At 56.8% G+C, this 16,617-nt stretch overlaps 1 protein-coding gene and 1 non-coding gene across 5 annotated transcripts in view; one reads left to right on the top strand and one right to left on the bottom strand.

The window, feature by feature from the left end:
• CARMIL1 (capping protein regulator and myosin 1 linker 1) overlaps positions 1 to 16,617 on the bottom strand; it is a 213,781-nt gene that overhangs the window by 68,858 nt on the left and 128,306 nt on the right. For all 4 annotated transcript variants that reach the window (XM_066352268.1, XM_066352272.1, XM_066352270.1 and 1 more), the window contains 5 exons: positions 14,634 to 14,715; positions 10,780 to 10,879; positions 10,611 to 10,665; positions 3,304 to 3,476; positions 20 to 88 (listed from right to left, as the gene is read on the bottom strand). In XM_066352268.1, the coding sequence (XP_066208365.1) occupies positions 20 to 88; positions 3,304 to 3,476; positions 10,611 to 10,665; positions 10,780 to 10,879; positions 14,634 to 14,715 (479 nt within the window). The remainder of the gene's footprint in view (positions 1 to 19; positions 89 to 3,303; positions 3,477 to 10,610; positions 10,666 to 10,779; positions 10,880 to 14,633; positions 14,716 to 16,617) is intronic.
• TRNAV-GAC (transfer RNA valine (anticodon GAC)) lies at positions 11,541 to 11,616 on the top strand. Its single transcript has one exon. It is a non-coding gene; the product is annotated as a tRNA-Val (tRNA).

Genomic DNA, 16,617 nt, shown 5'->3' with positions numbered 1-16,617 from the left:
AGCCCCTGTGAACACTTACTTTTCCATGGCGACAGCTATGTCCTGAAAGCCTTGGGCAGTGATGTTGTTCTTGTCCCATATCACGGTCCTGTTCAAAACACAATCACACAGACAATCAGACACTTAGGAAAAGGGGGAAAGGAGCTGCCCACAGAAGATCAGTCTCCCACAGGCCACACCGTCTGGGTATCTTCGGGCGGTGACCTTATGCGAGAAGGAAAAATGCCCAGCCATGTTTCCATGTTTCCAAAGAGCAAGGACGAACATCTCTCCAACATTATATTCTCAACACATTTACTCTCAAATAGTGGTGGTGGGGAGTGGGGGGTGGGGGGAGAAACGAAAGGGAACAGCACGCACGTTAACTCACCACAGGGCTGGGCTAGCCGGAAGTCTAAAGCCCGATTCCCCTGACACTCCCCCAGGGAAGTCTGGGATTCACGTCTCAGGCTGAAACTAGTCACCGAAGACACTAACCTGTCCCGTGTCCGACACAGAACTCCAGGCCCGAGACTTCCGTCTAACCGGGGAGGGGGGGGGTGTCTCCTCACGCCTCCCTCACTGCCCTGACCTGGGGCGGTCAGCAGGGGGTCTCCTCACGCCTCCCTCACCGCCCTGACCTGGGGCGGTCAGCGGGGGATCTCCTCAGGCCTCTATCACCACCCTGACCTGGGGCGGTCAGCAGGAGGTCTCCTCACGCCCCCATCACCGCCCTGACCTGGGGCGGTCAGCAGGGGGTCTCCTCACGCCTCCCTCACCGCCCTGACCTGGGGCGGTCAGCGGGGGGTCTCCTCACGCCTCCATCACTGCCTTGACCTGGGGCGGTCAGCGGGGGGTCTCCTCACGCCTCCATCACTGCCCTGACCTGGGGCGGTCAGCGGGGGGTCTCCTCACGCCTCCCTCACCACCCTGACCTGGGGCGGTCAGCAGGGGGTCTCCTCACGCCTCCCTCACTGCCCTGACCTGGGGCGGTCAGCGGGGGGTCTCCTCACGCCTCCATCACTGCCCTGACCTGGGGCGGTCAGCGGGGGGTCTCCTCACGCCTCCATCACTGCCCTGACCTGGGGCGGTCAGCAGGAGGTCTCCTCACGCCCCCATCACCGCCCTGACCTGGGGCGGTCAGCAGGGGGTCTCCTCACGCCTCCATCACCGCCCTGACCTGGGCGGTCAGCAGGGGATCTCCTCACGGATCCCACCTCCCTCACTGCCCTGACCTGGCGCGGTCAGCCTCCCAGAAACTCCACTTGCTCCGTCGCCGAGATCTGTTACTATGCTAGGAGGCCGTTTACTTCCCACATGCAACGTCCACTGAGGAACAGTGCTGTGTCCGCCTTCCGAATGTGAGCGCACCGGAGGTGGCTGGGGGTGTCTCGGTTCACCTGACACTGGCGATGGCTCCTATTTGTCCAGAGGGTCCCAGACTCCCAACCCCGGGGTGGGCTCCTTCCTGACATCCACTCCTAACGTCCTCTGCACCTGCTGAGCTTCCAAGACAGCGCTGCAGCTGTGGGCCCCTGGCTTCGGTTCAGACAGAAGCTTCAGGCTCTGTCTTCAGACGGAGAGCAAGGACACGTCCAGAGCCCGTGACGAGGACCGTGGACGAACTCTCCACTGGGCCAGCGGCACCGCGGTCTCCCTGAGTGACGGAGGCTGCGCGCCTACCGCGTGCTGGTCCTTCAGTAGAGCCACGTGTGGAAGAAATAACTACAGAAACCACTGAGCAGGGCAGTGAGCACCAGGCTGATCTCGCTCTGCGTGGAAGAAATCACTACAGAAACCACTGAGCAGGGCAGTGAGCACCAGGCTGATGTCACTCTGCGTGGAAGAAATAACTACAGAAACCACTGAGCAGGGCAGTGAGCACCAGGCTGATCTCACTCTGCGTGGAAGAAATCACTACAGAAACCACTGAGCAGGGGCAGTGAGCACCAGGCTGATCTCACTCTGCGTGGAAGAAATCACTACAGAAACCACTGAGCAGGGCAGTGAGCACCAGGCTGATCTCACTCTGCGTGGAAGAAATCACTACAGAAACCACTGAGCAGGGCAGTGAGCACCAGGCTGATCTCACTCTGCGTGGAAGAAATCACTACAGAAACCGCTGAGCAGGGCAGTGAGCACCAGGCTGATCTCACTCTGCGTGGAAGAAATAACTACAGAAACCACTGAGCAGGGCAGTGAGCACCAGGCTGATCTCGCTCTGCGTGGAAGAAATAACTACAGAAACCGCTGAGCGGGGCAGTGAGCACCAGGCTGATCTCGCTCTGCGTGGAAGAAATAACTACAGAAACCGCTGAGCAGGGCAGTGAGCACCAGGCTGATCTCGCTCTGCGTGGAAGAAATCACTACAGAAACCACTGAGCAGGGCAGTGAGCACCAGGCTGATCTCGCTCTGCGTGGAAGAAATAACTACAGAAACCGCTGAGCGGGGCAGTGAGCACCAGGCTGATGTCACTCTGCGTGGAAGAAATAACTACAGAAACCGCTGAGCGGGGCAGTGAGCACCAGGCTGATGTCACTCTGCGTGGAAGAAATAACTACAGAAACCGCTGAGCGGGGCAGTGAGCACCAGGCTGATCTCGCTCTGCGTGGAAGAAATCACTACAGAAACCACTGAGCAGGGCAGTGAGCACCAGGCTGATCTCGCTCTGCGTGGAAGAAATAACTACAGAAACCGCTGAGCAGGGCAGTGAGCACCAGGCTGATCTCGCTCTGCGTGGAAGAAATAACTACAGAAACCGCTGAGCGGGGCAGTGAGCACCAGGCTGATCTCGCTCTGCGTGGAAGAAATCACTACAGAAACCGCTGAGCGGGGCAGTGAGCATCAGGCTGATCTCGCTCTGGACCAGCGGAGCCCGTGGACCCCGGTTTCAGTCTCAGGACCAGGGAGGGGAAGACAGGACCCTGGGCTCACAGGGCAGGAGAACCCCGAGTCACTCCTGCCCTCTGCAGCTCTGCTCCCTGGGCCCTGCCCCCAGCCGTCCACACTGCCCCTGCCCGACCCACACCTCGGGCAGCATGGACCCCGACGTGGAAAAGGAGCCACACGCTCTCAGGCAGGCTCCGCCTCCCAGGGGAAACCTTTAAGACGGCAGCTTGAAGGAATCACCGCGTCTGAATCTGGGAACTCCCCCCAGGGTTCTGACAGAAGACTGAAAGGTCACCTGTCGCCTCTTCCTCCCAGCAGGCCTCCGGGACCTCAGCCCCCAGGGCAGGGCCCCTCCCCAGGGCTCGCCGGTGGGACCCTTCGGCAGGCCGACCGCCAGGCGGGCATGCCTCCTCGGGGCGCACGCCTGCCCGTACCTGAGCTTGGTGTTGATCTGCAGGGCCTTGGCCAGCATCTTGGCGCCCATGTCCCCCATGGCGTTGCCGCTGATGTCCACTTTGGTCAGGGACGTGTTGCTTCCCAGGGCGTTGATGATGATGGTGACCTCCGTCTTGAGTTTGGAGTCAGCCAGGGACAGGGACTGCAGAGGCTGTGGAGGGGACAGCACACACGTGGGCTCATCACTGAGACTCGCCCAGCAGAGGACCCACAGCGCCCAGTGCCTGGTGGCTGCGACCCAAGGCTCTGGCATAAAACGGACATTGGCGTCCAACGCGATGCTTGTCTCAGCGTTGGGGACCAGCAGCCTCTCCCCTCAGGGGAGAGACTCCTAGAGGGGCAGGTGCCAGCTCTCTGCTACGATGACAGAAACAAAAATGCTACACAGCAAGTTCACACTCTCCCTTTTTACCTGTTTTGAGTTCATCCAACACGAAACGGCATCTCCAAATACTAGCAGTGGGTGGGCAGGTGCCAGCTGACAGGTACTGAACGCTGACTATGCTGAGGCCTGTTCAAGCCTCTGACATTTATTCCTTCACTTAATCCTCCCAAGAGCCCAAACCTAGGATTCTACGAGGCTGTTGTCCCCATGTCCCCCGTGAGAAACAAGAAGGTTGAGGGAGGCCTGACCAGGTGGTGGCGCAGTGGATAGAGCATCGGACTGGGGTGCGGAGGACCCAGGTTCGAGACCCTGAGGTCGCTGGCTTGAGCCCAAGGTTGCTGGCTTGAACAAGGGGTCACTCTGTCTGCTGTAACCCCGGTCAAGGCACATATGAGAAAGCAATCAATGAACAACTAAGGAGCCGCAACGAAGAATTGATGCTTCTCATCTGTCTCCTTTCCTGCCTGTCTGTCTCTTATCTGTCCCTCTCTCTGTCTCTGTCAAAAAAAAAAAAAAAAAAAGAAGGTTGAGGAACTCAAGGTCACACGGAGGGGAGACCCTGGGCTGGACCAGACTCCATGCCCCGGACCCCACACTGCACCCCACTCTCTCACCCTGGATCTGTGAGCATCACTTAGCTTTATAAACAGCAATCAGAAGACATACAGCACCTACTTTTAGGAAAAGAAAAAGTCCAGCATGAGTGACCTTAGCATAACCTGTCTGTCTAGCGACTCTCACCAAGCTTCCCACTGTCCACATAAGCCAGAGACTGACAGCCACTCGGCCTGCAGGCAGTTGTTTGTCCTGTGCAGAATCCAATCAAAATGCCAACCAGGGCCCCCTAACGACACTCCGCTCGCTTTACCTGTGGACATTAGAATGTGCGACCCTTGAGCTAAGCTGTGGACATTAGAATGTGCCATCCTTGAGCTAAGCTGTGGACATTAGAATGTGCCATCCTTGAGCTAAGCTGTGGACATTAGAATGTGCCATCCTTGAGCTAAGCTGTGGACATTAGAATGTGCCATCCTTGAGCTAAGCTGTGGACATTAGAATGTGCGACCCTTGAGCTAAGCTGTGGACATTAGAATGTGCCATCCTTGAGCTAAGCTGTGGACATTAGAATGTGCGACCCTTGAGCTAAGCTGTGGACATTAGAATGTGCCATCCTTGAGTTAAGCTGTGGACATTAGAATGTGCGACCCTTGAGCTAAGCTGTAACTGATTTAATGAAGTGAGATTCTAGCACTGGAACCAATGAGGCTCTAAGAGTCACAATCCAGACTTCCTGGGGGTGGGATGTCTCAGAGTCACCCAAGGTGGTCTGCGCCAGCCCAGCCACACCAAACAGTTCTGCCTCCTTCTCCAAGGCAGCTGTCACCATGGGGACGAGGAGCTGGAAGCAGCTCCCAGGGTCGCCGATGACCAGTGGCTTGTGCGCCTAGCACTCTGACCCTGTGCCGGGTGGTCTGTGTGAGCCCCCCAGGCGCGGCACACGGTCTCCTGAGGGACCCCTGCCCGAGGCACACCTGCCACCTGGCCGCAGGAGGCAGTCGGAGGGGGCTGGTGGTCTCAGGACTCGGGTACCACAAAGTGGCAGTCCGCTTTGGGGGACGGGCCACCTGGGGTTCCACGTATCATCCCTATTGTCCAAACTCGATCGTGGTTTCTAAACTGAATACATCTGCGGTGACAGACCTAATGGTAACAGTCTATCAATTAGAATCAAACTGTTACAAGTGGAATTGCACCGTCTCGGGGCAAAGGCAATTAAATCCGGCAGGGTTGTCAAGGTCGCTTCCATTTTCTTAAGACCCACCACGCGAGCACGTGGAAAAAACTTAGCTGGAAGTGCTTCAGACGCGAGCAAGGAAAACAGGGCAGTGCTGCTTTAACAAGCCCTGTCGGCGCCCTGCTTGTCACGGTCGCTGCTCAGCTGCTGCAGAAACGAAGTACTGCACTGTCCTGCAAACGCCGGGCAAGCGCCCGTCTCCGAGCAGCAGGCCCGGGTCCTAGGGCGGCGTGCACACTCAGCGCACGCACCCCCGTGGACGCTGGGGAGCAGGCGGAGGCCGGCGTGCGCACAGGACGGCCCGCGCCACCACATTGCTAAGGTCATCGCTCCTGCCCGCCAGCTGCTGGGTGGGGACCTGCTGTTTCTCCTCAGGGCGGAGCCGCGGTCCCCGGGCTGCGGGCCCTCCCGGGGCAGACACCTCCTGTTCTCTCCTGACAACGTGGGTTTGCAGCTGGCGCCTCACAGAGAGAGTCCCTGTCACCCAGAGGCCCCTCCGTGTTCCCGCCCCCAGGCAGGGCGCGGCAGCCTGGCCCCCACTGTCCACAGTGGATGGGGACACTGGAGCCCGTGGGGTGACCACGGGCCAGGTGTGTGTGACCCGGGCCGTCACAGAGCAAGAAGAACAAGAGAATCATCCATGTCCAAACCTGCACTCAAACCAAACCAGTCCAATGACGCCAGTTATTGGCGAAGTTTTCATACGGGAAAGACTGAGCTCCTCACTGTGTTGAATTATTTTGCAAATTATTGATACGGAGCTAGAAACAAAAGCAAGGTCATCGCTTTTGGAAAAAGCCACCTGATTTCAGTGACAGAGCATCGGAAGTCTTTCCCCAGATCTTACGAGGGGCACGGGACAGGGACTCGCAGTGTGACGGAAGCCACATTTTTCACGGCAAACGTCACCACCTGCAAATAGCTTTTCTGGTGTGCTCTAAAGGTGGGATTATCTCTAAGTGAGACTCAAGGTCACAGAAACGGAGTACAGAGACCCTCCTGTCGTAGACAAAACACGACACTCACAGATGTGTTTTCCATAAACTATAAATTTTCCTAAAATCCGTGATGGGAAACAAACATTTTGAAATGAGTGAGAAGCACTAAGGCAATGCAAGGGGGGCTCCGTCCGCTAAGACCGGGCCGTCCGTCCGTCTGCTAAGACCGGGCCCGTCCGTCCGTCTGCTAAGACCGGGCCCGTCCGTCCGTCTGCTAAGACCGGGCCGTCCGTCCGTCTGCTAAGACCGGGCCCGTCTGTCCGTCTGCTAAGACCAGGCCCGTCTGTCCGTCTGCTAAGACCAGGCCCGTCCGTCCGTCCGTCCGCTAAGACCGGGCCCGTCCGTCCGTCCGTCTGCTAAGACCGGGCCCGTCTGTCCGTCTGCTAAGACCGGGCCCGTCTGTCCGTCTGCTAAGACCGGGCCCGTCTGTCCGTCTGCTAAGACCAGGCCCGTCTGTCCGTCCGCTAAGACCGGGCCCGTCCGTCCGTCCGTCTGCTAAGACCAGGCCCGTCCGTCCGTCTGCTAAGACCGGGCCCGTCCGTCCGTCCGTCCGCTAAGACCGGGCCCGTCCGTCCGTCTGCTAAGACCGGGCCCGTCTGTCCGTCCGTCTGCTAAGACCAGGCCCGTCTGTCCGTCTGCTAAGACCGGGCCCGTCCGTCCGTCCGTCCGCTAAGACCGGGCCCGTCCGTCCGTCTGCTAAGACCGGGCCCGTCCGTCCGTCCGTCCGCTAAGACCGGGCCCGTCTGTCCGTCTGCTAAGACCAGGCCCGTCCGTCCGTCTGCTAAGACCGGGCCCGTCCGTCCGTCTGCTAAGACCAGGCCCGTCTGTCCGTCCGTCTGCTAAGACCAGGCCCGTCTGTCCGTCTGCTAAGACCAGGCCCGTCTGTCCGTCCGCTAAGACCGGGCCCGTCCGTCCGTCCATCCGCTAAGACCGGGCCCGTCTGTCCGTCTGCTAAGACCGGGCCCGTCTGTCCGTCTGCTAAGACCGGGCCCGTCTGTCTGTCTGCTAAGACCGGGCCCGTCTGTCCGTCCGCTAAGACCGGGCCCGTCCGTCCGTCCGTCTGCTAAGACCAGGCCCGTCTGTCCGTCTGCTAAGACCGGGCCCGTCCGTCCGTCCGTCCGCTAAGACCGGGCCCGTCCGTCCGTCCGCTAAGACCAGGCCCGTCTGTCCGTCCGTCTGCTAAGACCAGGCCCGTCTGTCCGTCTGCTAAGACCGGGCCCGTCCGTCCGTCCGTCCGTCCGCTAAGACCGGGCCCGTCCGTCCGTCTGCTAAGACCGGGCCCGTCTGTCCGTCTGCTAAGACCGGGCCCGTCTGTCCGTCTGCTAAGACCAGGCCCGTCTGTCCGTCCGCTAAGACCGGGCCCGTCTGTCCGTCCGCTAAGACCGGGCCCATCCGTCCGTCTGCTAAGACCGGGCCCGTCTGTCCGTCTGCTAAGACCAGGCCCGTCTGTCCGTCCGCTAAGACCGGGCCCGTCTGTCCGTCCGCTAAGACCGGGCCCGTCCGTCCGTCCGCTAAGACCAGGCCCGTCTGTCCGTCCGTCTGCTAAGACCAGGCCCGTCTGTCCGTCTGCTAAGACCGGGCCCGTCCGTCCGTCCGTCTGCTAAGACCGGGCCCGTCCGTCCGTCTGCTAAGACCGGGCCCGTCTGTCCGTCTGCTAAGACCGGGCCCGTCCGTCCGTCTGCTAAGACCGGGCCCGTCCGTCCGTCTGCTAAGACCGGGCCGTCCGTCCGTCTGCTAAGACCGGGCCTGTCGGGAAAACGCCAGCCCCACACCGAGCAGGACAGCGCAGATGCAAAGGTGCTGTGCAGGGCACACGGCCCCGACTCCGCACAGTGTACCCCACAGCCTAACTGTGCCCCCAAACTGAACAACCCGGTATAAAGAACAACAAAATACGAGGATTATTAGCAAACCAGGACCCAGAGAACTGCCTGGAGTGTCACTTGTAGCCCACAGGTCGGAAATGACACCCACACAACAGTCGGGAGAGGCTTCTCTTGCTTCCTGACCTGAACCCCGCAGAGAGGTGTGCCCATGTCAGCCGGGGGCACCCCCAGCGTCCTTGGAAAAGTTAGCTTTATGGCAGGGGTCCCCAAACTTTTTACACAGGGGGCCAGTTCACTGTCCCTCAGACCATTGGAGGGCCGGACTATAAAAAAAACTATGAACAAATCCCTATGCACACTGCACATATCTTATTTTAAAGTAAAAAAACAAAACGGGAACAAATACAATATTTAAAATAAAGAACAAGTAAATTTAAATCAACAAACTGACCAGTATTTCAATGGGGACTATGCTCCTCTCACTGACCACCAATGAAAGAGGTGCTCCTTCCGGAAGTGCAGTGGGGGCTGGATAAATGGCCTCAGGGGGCCGCATGCGGCCCGCGGGCCGTAGTTTGGGGACCCCTGCTTTATGGCTTTCAAAGAATTGGATGTCACCCTGTATGAACTCAAAAGGGTGAATTATACTTTTTTTTTTTTTGTATTTTTCCAAAGTGAGAAGCGGGGAGGCAGACAGACAGACTCCTGCATGCGCCTGACCAGGATCCACCCGGCATGCCCACCAGGGGGCGATGCTCTGCCCATCTGGGGCATCGCTCTGTTGTGACCAGAGCCATTCTAGCACCTGAGGCAGAGGCCACGGAGCCATCCTCAGCGCCTGGGCCAACTTTGCTCCAATGGAGCCTTGGCTGCGGGAGGGGAAGAGAGAGACAGAGAGGAAGGAGAGGAGGAGGGGTGGAGAAGCAGATGGGCGCTTCTCCTGTGTGTCCTGGCTGGGAATCGAACCCAGGACTTCCACACGCTGGGCTGATGCTCTACCACTGATCCAACCAGCCAGGACTGAATTATACTTTTATAAGGACGTGACACATCTCTCATGATTCATATAGGAAAATCACTCTTACAACCCACAAAAGTCACTATCACAAAACATGAATAATATGAATCTTCGTGGCAGGAGTACAAATTGATTTGGAATTCAAGGCCCATAAAAGTCGAGTTTGGCAGCCAAACAGGACAAAGACAGGAAGGGGACACTGTCTCAAAGAGCATCAGTGACACAGAAGGGTGTGAGGCACCAGGTAACAGTGGAGTGCTTTTTGCTTTGTCTACAAAATGTCTTTTTTCTCTGATGCATTTTAAAGGACAGCAAAATAGGCTACTGCTTAAAATCAAATTTCTTCACCCTGATGCAAGTGTTAGCCAGGAGCAACTCAAGAGAGGGGAAAATATATATATATATGAAGGATTAGTGGATCTCGAGAAGCAATTTAGGGGGAGGGGCGGCTTTCTTAGCCTCTTGCAACCCTGCAATTACCAGATGGAATTCAAATTAGCTCTTTGATGCTTCTCTGCATGATAGGAGATCACAAGGTTAACTATCTGGTAAAGTGCATGCCTGCAGATTAGCGTATTAGGTGACGTGGGAAAATATAAGGCTTATTAAAAGACGGGCTCCAATTTATGATTCCTTTAATCTATTAGTTACGGTCTTCCTTTAATTAGTCATGAGTGGAATCAAATGTAGAGTAAGTTCTATTTTATTTTATATATATATTTTTTATTATTAAGTGAGAGGTGGGGAGGTAGAGACAGACTCCCGCATGCATCAAGACTGGGATTCACCAGGGAAACCCCCTACCAGGCAATGCTCTGCCTGTCTGGGCCACTGCTCCGTTGCTTGGCAACTGAGCTATTTTTAGTGCCTAAGGCAAGGAAGGCCATGGAGCCATCCTCTGCGTCCCAGGGCTAACTTTGCTCAAATCATCCAAACAGTAGGAGCCATGGCTACAGGAGGGGAAGAGGCAGGGGGGAGGGATGAAGAAGCAGATAGGCACTTCTCCTGTGTGCCTTGACTGGGAATCAAACCCAGAATTTCCACATGCCAGGCTGACACTCAACTGCTAAGCCAACTGGCCAGGACCAAGAATAAGTTTTCAATACCTCCTATCACTGCATTTTTTTCAAAAGTGACAACAGAAAAGGTGTACACACATCCAATCACCAACAAGCCCATCATCACCAAACCCCAGCGGAAACCGTAAGAGTGGCCACACACACACACAAGACTTTGGGCAGGAGTTTCTGTAACAATACTCACGGACTCCTCGTCCTGAATCATCTGCACCAGGTTGTCCAGCACGGGGGCCAGGTTCCTAACGGGAAGGAAAGACGTGGACAGAGGAGTCAGACCAAACACTTTCAGGGGGCTGGCTGCTCTCGTCACTGTCACACAAAAAAATAAAATAGAAAGTATCCAACACTCTTACTTGGATTTCATATTGTTAAAATTCTTGCCCAACGCCAGGTGTTGTATGGATCGGTTTCTACTGAGCCACACGATCAAGGTGGACAGGTCGGATTCTAACCCTGGGAGGAAGGAGAGGGAGAGACTCAGAACACAGCCGACGGGGGCTCTGCGGGAACGTACTCAGCCAGGGCGGCTTCCCTGAGGGCCCGGGAGTCTCATCTCTTCTTCCCAAACGAACGTTCTTGCTCTGTTCACCTGCCCTACTATTTCACAGGGACTAACTCTCTGCAGACTTCTTCCCCACCGTCTCTTGAGCAATCAGTGGGTGAACGAGTCAGCGAAGCCCGGGTGTGGAGAACACCAGAGAGTGTCCACACGCCCGCCTCCGGGCGGGGGGCTCCTACGCTCTGCCCCGCTCCCTGGTGAGCGCCAGCATCTGCACCAATGTAACAAGTTCCCTCACACGTGCTACAGAAACCAGCGGAGAGGACGCCGCCAAACAGCTTCCTAAATGAGGAAACGGCTCCAACTCGCCACCACCGAGAACGCCGGAGGCTGGGCTCACATCTTCATCGATGCATCTATGCTATTCGAATGGACCTCTTTTCATTCACTGCCTAGACCCCCGGTCGGCAATCTGCGGTTCGCGAGCCACAGGCGGCTCTTTGGACCCTTGAGTGAGGCTTTTCCACAACATACCACGTGCGGGCGCTGCCTCGATAAGGAATGTACCTGCCTATATAGTCTAAGTTTAAAAAATGTGGCTCTCTCTCTCTCATAGCCCTGGCCGGTTGGCTCAGTGGTAGAGCATCGGCCTGACGTGCAGAAGTCCCGGGTTCGATTCCCGGCCAGGGCACACAGGAGAAGCGCCCATCTGCTTCTCCACCCCTCCCCCTCTCCTTCCTCTCTGTCTCTCTCTTCTCCTCTCGCAGCCGAGGCTCCATTGGAGCAAAGATGGCCCGGGCGCTGGGGATGGCTCCTTGGCCGCTGCCCCAGGCGCTAGAGTGGCTCTGGTTGCAGCAGAGCAACGCCCCCTGGTGGGCAGAGCGTCGCCCCCTGGTGGGCGTGCCGGGTGGATCCCGGTCGGGCGCATGCGGGAGTCTGTCTGACTGTCTCTCTCCGTTTCCAGCTTCAGAAAAAAAAAAAAATGTGGCTCTCAACAGGAACTTCAATCGTGGTACTGCTGACATTTGGCTCTGCTGATTAGTGAGTTTGCCGAACACTGGCCTAGACCCTGCATTGTGGCTGCCCATGGAATCAGCCTAGCGAGACTCTGGCATAGACTTATTCTGTGAAAGAAACTCCGTGGTTAAGTTAAACAGTCTTATTCAGCAAGGCGCAGAGTAACCTCTTCACGGGGGTGTTGTCTAGACTGGGCTGGAAGGTGAGCTTCCCGTCACTAACTGGCCCCCTACACCCCTCCCTCTCTCCTCTTCCCCTCGACACCCCTCCCTCTCTCCTCTTCCCCTCGACACCCCTCCCTCTCTCCTCTTCCCCTCGACATCCCTCCCTCTCTCCTCTTCCCCTCGACACCCCTCCCTCTCTCCTCTTCCCCTCGACACCCCTCCCTCTCTCCTCTTCCCGACACCCCTCCCTCTCTCCTCTTCCCCTCGACACCCCTCCCTCTCTCCTCTTCCCGACACCCCTCCCTCTCTCCTCTTCCCCTCGACACCCCTCCCTCTCTCCTCTTCCCCTCGACACCCCTCCCTCTCTCCTCTTCCCCTCGACACCCCTCCCTCTCCCCTCTTCCCCTCGACACCCCTCCCTCTCTCCTCTTCCCCTCGACACCCCTCCCTCTCCCCTCTTCCCCTCGACACCCCTCCCTCTCCCCTCTTCCCCTCGACACCCCTCCCTCTCCCCTCTTCCCCTCGACACCCCTCCCTCTCTCCTCTTCCCCTCGACACCCCTCCCTCTCCCCTCTTCCCCTCGACACCCCTCCCTCTCCCCTCTTCCCCTCGACATCCCTCCCTCTCCCCTCTTCCCCTCGACACCCCTCCCTCTCCCCTCTTCCCCTCGACATCCCTCCCTCTCCCCTCTTCCCCTCGACACCCCTCCCTCTCTCCTCTTCCCCTCGACACCCCTCCCTCTCTCCTCTTCCCCTCGACACCCCTCCCTCTCCCCTCTTCCCCTCGACACCCCCTCCCTCTCTCCTCTTCCCGACACCCCTCCCTCTCTCCTCTTCCCCTCGACACCCCTCCCTCTCTCCTCTTCCCCTCGACACCCCTCCCTCTCTCCTCTTCCCGACACCCCTCCCTCTCTCCTCTTCCCCTCGACACCCCCTCCCTCTCTCCTCTTCCCCTCGACACCCCTCCCTCTCTCCTCTTCCCCTCGACATCCCTCCCTCTCTCCTCTTCCCCTCGACATCCCTCCCTCTCCCCTCTTCCCCTCGACACCCCTCCCTCTCCCCTCTTCCCCTCGACACCCCTCCCTCTCTCCTCTTCCCCTCGACACCCCTCCCTCTCTCCTCTTCCCCTCGACACCCCTCCCTCTCTCCTCTTCCCCTCGACACCCCTCCCTCTCTCCTCTTCCCCTCGACATCCCTCCCTCTCTCCTCTTCCCCTCGACATCCCTCCCTCTCTCCTCTTCCCCTCGACATCCCTCCCTCTCTCCTCTTCCCCTCGACACCCCTCCCTCTCCCCTCTTCCCCTCGACACCCCTCCCTCTCCCCTCTTCCCCTCGACATCCCTCCCTCTCCCCTCTTCCCCTCGACATCCCTCCCTCTCTCCTCTTCCCCTCGACACCCCTCCCTCTCTCCTCTTCCCCTCGACATCCCTCCCTCTCCCCTCTTCCCCTCGACATCCCTCCCTCTCCCCTCTTCCCCTCGACACCCCTCCCTCTCTCCTCTTCCCCTCGACATCCCTCCCTCTCCCCTCTTCCCCTCGACACCCCTCCCTCTCTCCTCTTCCCCTCGACACCCCTCCCTCTCTCCTCTTCCCGACACCCCTCCCTCTCTCCTCTTCCCCTCGACACCCCTCCCTCTCTCCTCTTCCCAACACCCCTCCCTCTCTCCTCTTCCCCTCGACACCCCTCCCTCTCTCCTCTTCCCCTCGACATCCCTCCCTCTCCCCTCTTCCCCTCGACACCCCTCCCTCTCCCCTCTTCCCCTCGACACCCCTCCCTCTCTCCTCTTCCCCTCGACACCCCTCCCTCTCTCCTCTTCCCCTCGACACCCCTCCCTCTCCCCTCTTCCCCTCGACATCCCTCCCTCTCTCCTCTTCCCCTCGACACCCCTCCCTCTCTCCTCTTCCCCTCGACATCCCTCCCTCTCCCCTCTTCCCCTCGACACCCCTCCCTCTCCCCTCTTCCCCTCGACACCCCTCCCTCTCCCCTCTTCCCCTCGACACCCCTCCCTCTCTCCTCTTCCCCTCGACATCCCTCCCTCTCCCCTCTTCCCCTCGACACCCCTCCCTCTCTCCTCTTCCCCTCGACACCCCTCCCTCTCCCCTCTTCCCCTCGACACCCCTCCCTCTCTCCTCTTCCCCTCGACATCCCTCCCTCTCTCCTCTTCCCCTCGACACCCCTCCCTCTCTCCTCTTCCCCTCGACATCCCTCCCTCTCTCCTCTTCCCCTCGACATCCCTCCCTCTCCCCTCTTCCCCTCGACACCCCTCCCTCTCCCCTCTTCCCCTCGACACCCCTCCCTCTCTCCTCTTCCCCTCGACACCCCTCCCTCTCTCCTCCTCCCCTCGACATCCCTCCCTCTCCCCTCTTCCCCTCGACATCCCTCCCTCTCTCCTCTTCCCCTCGACATCCCTCCCTCTCCCCTCTTCCCCTCGACATCCCTCCCTCTCTCCTCTTCCCCTCGACATCCCTCCCTCTCTCCTCTTCCCCTCGACATCCCTCCCTCTCTCCTCTTCCCCGAGGTCAGGCTCACCGTTGTCGGAGATGTCTAAGCTGGTGATGTTGTGGATTTCGGCGATGCAGCCTTCCAACACCTGTGCGCCTCCCGACCTCAGCTAGAGAACACAAACGGACAGTCGGTCAACTACTAATGGTGTAGCCAAAACAACAGTCTTAAACGCAGTACCAAAAAAAAAGGCTACACTTAAAAACTTCAATGAAGTTATCATCAGTGGTAAAGAGCCAATAGCAGTCACTGCTGCTGTCTCCTCATGTTACATCCACCAAAAATTATAAAAAACAAACAAAAAACAAAAAAGAAAACAAGGAGGATCTGTCCCAGGGTCACCATCAGCAAGACACTGTTGTCAACCCCCAAGAATTTTTTTCACTTCTGATTTTTGGAGATGTAACGAATCCTTTTTATATACGAGAAAGTGTCACCCTTTCCTTAGATGACACGTTTCAGGAATAACTCCCCACCAGGTAGCCGCAAAACAACCAAAGGAGGTGAGAAAGACTAACTTCGAACGTCAACCAGTTCAGGAAGGACCCAGCCCTAACTGTCCCAGGAAACAGCGTGCGGGCTCACAATGGCGCAGAAAGGGACTACAAAATGTTTCTACACAGGCCCTGAGCCACAGAAGGAAAAGATGTTTCATTAATCTAAACTACGGTTTGCTGTGGTTAGCTTCTACCAAAAAAAAACTACGAGTGAGTTATTCCAAACTACCTGTTTTTTTCCAAACAGCAGGACAACCTGTATAACCCAGTAGTTTTCATCTTTTCTCCATGAAATCAGAAGCATAGTTTCCACAGGTCTGAGTATCTATTTACTCTCCTTCTGGCAACTATCTGAGTTCCTGACTCTGTGTAGAGCACTGTGCTCAATGCAGTTCCCCAGCTGCCGCCACTCTGCTCAGCACACCTACCACCCAGCGGGAAGGAACAGGGGCTCGTGTACCAAGTACTTACATGCCAAGGATCACGGCTGTCTCTCTAGTTGCTTAGGAAAATTTTAACTTACATCAATTTCTATACCAAATGTATCACACAAGGTGCCATTTCCCACTCTGTCGAGTTTTGAAGTAAGAATTTAAAGAATCTTTATTTTGCTATTTCAGAAGCGATGTTTTTATGGGACCCTGGACCAAAGCCTGTCCATTTCTCTGGCTGCTTGTACATTCAGCAGAGTTTTCCATGGATCTCTGGGTCAGCCTCTGAATTCAGGCGTGTTTCAGTCGATGGGATTGAATTCAGCCTTTCCTGCTTTTGAAGGTGACAGGAGATGACACGGAGGGGGCCTGATGTGAACTTGGAGACAACCCCCCTCCCAGGAGGCGGGCCTACACACTTGGGGGAGACCAGAGCGAGAAGCCGGCAGCCGGCACGGACCCTCTGCATGCCCCCGATTTCCCGGGAGAGGTGCCTCTTTCCTGAACGCCCCCTGAGCCCATCTTATCCCAGCACCTGCCACTCAAAATGTGGCCGGCCAGCGTCAGTCTCTACAGAGCTTGTTACTGGTCTCAGAAAAGACTAGTACAGAAACTGACCACAAGTATTTTATAAACCTTAGTAATAATTTTTTTCTTTTCTTATTGAATTTATTGGGATGACGACGTTGGTTAACAGAATTATACAGGTTTCCAGTATATAATTCTACAACACATCGTCTATATGTTGTACTGTGCGCTCTCCACCCCAAGTCACGCCTCCTTCCGTCACATCTGTCCCCCTCTGCTCTCTCCGTATCCCCTGGTAACCACCATAATATATCATTTCAGGTCCACTGCACCTGATAATAAAAATTAAGGGCTTGTATTTTCTATGTCTTTTTAAATTTTTGCAAAAATATTGATTTATTGCAGATAAGTTTAAAACACACACACACACACACACACACACACACACAAAAGGTTCTTCAGTACAAATAGTTTTGAGAAGCAAGGTTCCGAGTCACAGCAGTTAATACTTGAAATGAATGTGTATATAGACCCTGTCCAAGTTAAAGCAAGAAA

The sequence above is a fragment of the Saccopteryx leptura genome, chromosome 11, assembly GCF_036850995.1.
Source record: "Saccopteryx leptura isolate mSacLep1 chromosome 11, mSacLep1_pri_phased_curated, whole genome shotgun sequence".
NCBI lineage: Eukaryota > Metazoa > Chordata > Mammalia > Chiroptera > Emballonuridae > Saccopteryx > Saccopteryx leptura.
The sequence above is the reverse complement of the archived record's forward strand: the minus strand, read 5'-3'. Positions and strand labels throughout refer to the sequence as shown.